Consider the following 3,050-nt stretch of genomic DNA (forward strand, 5'->3'; position numbering starts at 1 on the left):
TTTATTGTGTCCAGGTATTGCTGCTCTTTATAGAAGCTACCTAGATATATGTAATTATTACCCTTCTGTCTCGTATTGTTTCTGACTTACTATTCATAAGTCAAATCAATTTTTTTTATTTTATTTAATATTTTTTTTACTTATTTTCAAATTTAAATTTTGTGTGTTTAATAGTACTTTTATGTAGTTTCTAAATATATAAATTTAGTATATTAATATTATAAAAAATTAGATTAAAAATAACTTTAGTCGTCTCGTTCATCGAACCATACACATAAAATGGGACGAAGAGAGTATTATTGATATTATTATAATAATGGAATGACCATCTGATCTCTATAACTAGTTTAGGGATAAAGTAGTGAACCGTGCGTGGGTTAATTAAGTGGTTGTTAATATTTATGTGTGAAAATGAAAAATATATTGAGTCTCTCTGGCTATAAACTTTATGTATGTTCTCTTGTTTAGCTTTTTGTTTTTTGGAGTTGAGTTTGGCTGTCATTAAACCATATATATGTACTTATTATCTGTCGTCTTTCCATGCTGATTGAACTGTAGTCTCTTTCTTGGGGCATCAGACTATCAGTACAGTTTCACATGCTGATTCAACTGCTCTCTCCTCCGTATACCACCCATCCTTATTTTGTTGTCTAGGGATGATATTCACAAAAAATCTAGAACAAAATTTTTAAAATTATGCATATAACTGGCAGACACAAATTTAGCATGGATCAGATCTCTTGCCATTTTAGTATAGGAGAAAGTGTGTGAGGTAGAGGGAAGAGAATGAGAAGAGACAGATATCAAACCTACTATTGTAGTGGTTACTCTAGCCCTACTTGACCACATTTACGGGTCAATTATTTAGGAATAAAAAAAAGTTACCAAATTACACGCGAAAAAAGTAATTGGCCTTTCAAACTCAAAAGAAAAATTATAATTGAGTCTCTGAATAATTCAAAATCTTGCAATTCAATCAAAAGAACACATGTTCTCTGATTAGTGTTTGTGTGGTAGTCACCTCACTAAAAGGTACTGTATTATTTTAAATTTATTTAATACTTTTAAAAATATCTAAAAGCAAAAAAAGGATAACGAATTATATTTTTGTTTGTAGTTCGATGACCTATTTGAATAATTTTTTTTGTCAATAAATAAAACATACAGTACTAAAAACAGGCATTATTTTTTTAAAAAGCAAAAACAAAAAAAAAAAAAACTAAACTAAACTAAAAAAAAAAAATGAAGAGAAAATATGTGATGTATTCTTGTGCATATATTTCTAATGCTATCTTTATTAATGCAATACTTTATCACTTTCAAAAGCAGTTTTACTTTCACATCATCAAATTAGCAATCCCTTACATCCACACCAATGGACTTTTAATGATTTTTTGAATAGTACAAAGAAAAGGAATTGATTTTTTTTTTTTTGGTTGATCGGAGATTTTTTTTTTTTTTTTTTTTTCCATTCAACTCATGCAATGTATTGGTTTTTGTAAAAAAAAAAAAAAAAGAACAGTGAGACGCAATTGCCACCCAGCAGTCACTTGTGTTACATGCGCCCGCTTGGACAATTGTTGGCTGCCTCTCTCAATTAAAGGCTTATATTTTAGAAAAAAAATATTAAAAAGCAACGGCCAGCTTCTTGTTTTTATTTGTTTTAATTGTATTAACATTCTTTAAAAAAAATTAATTTTATCTAATATTGTTATGAAATTTATAATTATTATTAAAATTAAATTTTCTTAATTAAACCGACATTTTAAAAGTTTCGGATAGATATACGATATGAAGAAGAACGTTTAAAATCCGACGATAGCCTAAAACCTCTTGGCCGCTGGGCGCTGCCTTTTCTTGTGGCTCAGAACGACCATAACTATAAACACCAGACAAGATAACGAAAACCCAAACAAACTTCAATTCCTTTACACAGTTTCGAATGGCAACCGCGAACTTTTGCCGCCCCAAATTCACTCTCTCATCCTATCATCATCTTCCGCTCCACCACCACCACCACCACCACCACCACCACCACAGCACCACCAACCTCAACTTCACCTACTTCTCAAACCACAGGAGGAAACACAATGCTCCCTCAACGCGCCGCCGTAACTTCCGCGTCCACTGCCAGGCCACAGCCACTGACCTCGAACTCGCCGCCCGCGTCGGCAAAGACCGCCTCTTGAAGGTCCGATATTTTTCCAATTAGTTGCTGTTGTTGTTGTTATTTGTTTTGTAATTGTAATGAATTTGTTTGTAGTATAGGTTCCTATATCGAATATAAGGAATTTCTGCATAATAGCGCATATTGATCATGGGAAATCGACGCTAGCGGATAAGTTGCTGCAGCTGACAGGGACAGTGGAGAGCCGAGAAATGAAGGAACAGTTCCTTGATAACATGGATTTGGAGCGAGAAAGAGGCATCACTATCAAATTACAGGTTCATATAATCATATAATTCTCCCATTTGAGGGAGGGAAGAAAATTCCTTTACATATAATTGCATTAGTGTTTTAGAAACACAAATATGTTCTTTTTGAAGCAAAGAATAATTTGAAAAGATTCTAGGGAATATGAACTTGGTAATTGGTATACTGTGAACCTGGGCTAATGTAGTTATGTGAGCCTTGATGAACATTGTTTACAAGTATAATGAATATATTTTTTAAAAAGAATAAACTTTATGGTGATTAATAATGATCACAGTTGGTATTATCTAAACCATTGCTGATGTTGTTATGTGAGTCTTGAAGGACATTATTTATAGTTGTAAATTGCAATGGATATGTAGTTTTAAGGCAATGAATATTGGTTGCAGTTTTATTAAACAGCTCTTTGGCTTACCATGGTTGGTGAGCCTAGGCTCATGTTGTAACCTGCAGCAGACATGGTTCCTTCTGTGCGTGTTATATGAAGGTTTTCCAGACTGTAAATAATTTTAGTAATTGTTGAATGTGAAGAAAGAGAAACAAAGTAATAATGAAGCACTGGTTTGAGATAAGGGAGATCTTTTTTTTTTTTTTTTTTTTTTTTTTTTTTTTTTTT

The 3,050-nt window shown here is 32.3% G+C and overlaps 1 protein-coding gene across 1 annotated transcript in view; it reads left to right on the top strand.

Annotated features, from left to right (window-relative positions):
* Window positions 1-1,827: 1,827 nt before the first annotated feature.
* LOC116018998 (translation factor GUF1 homolog, chloroplastic) overlaps window positions 1,828-3,050 on the top strand; it is a 10,790-nt gene continuing 9,567 nt past the window's right edge. The window contains exons 1-2 of the mRNA XM_031259059.1: window positions 1,828-2,191; window positions 2,269-2,445. Coding sequence (XP_031114919.1) covers window positions 1,943-2,191; window positions 2,269-2,445 — 426 coding nt within the window. The 5' untranslated portion in view covers window positions 1,828-1,942. The remainder of the gene's footprint in view (window positions 2,192-2,268; window positions 2,446-3,050) is intronic.

The sequence above is a fragment of the Ipomoea triloba genome, chromosome 5, assembly GCF_003576645.1.
Source record: "Ipomoea triloba cultivar NCNSP0323 chromosome 5, ASM357664v1".
NCBI classification, from domain to species: Eukaryota; Viridiplantae; Streptophyta; class Magnoliopsida; order Solanales; family Convolvulaceae; genus Ipomoea; species Ipomoea triloba.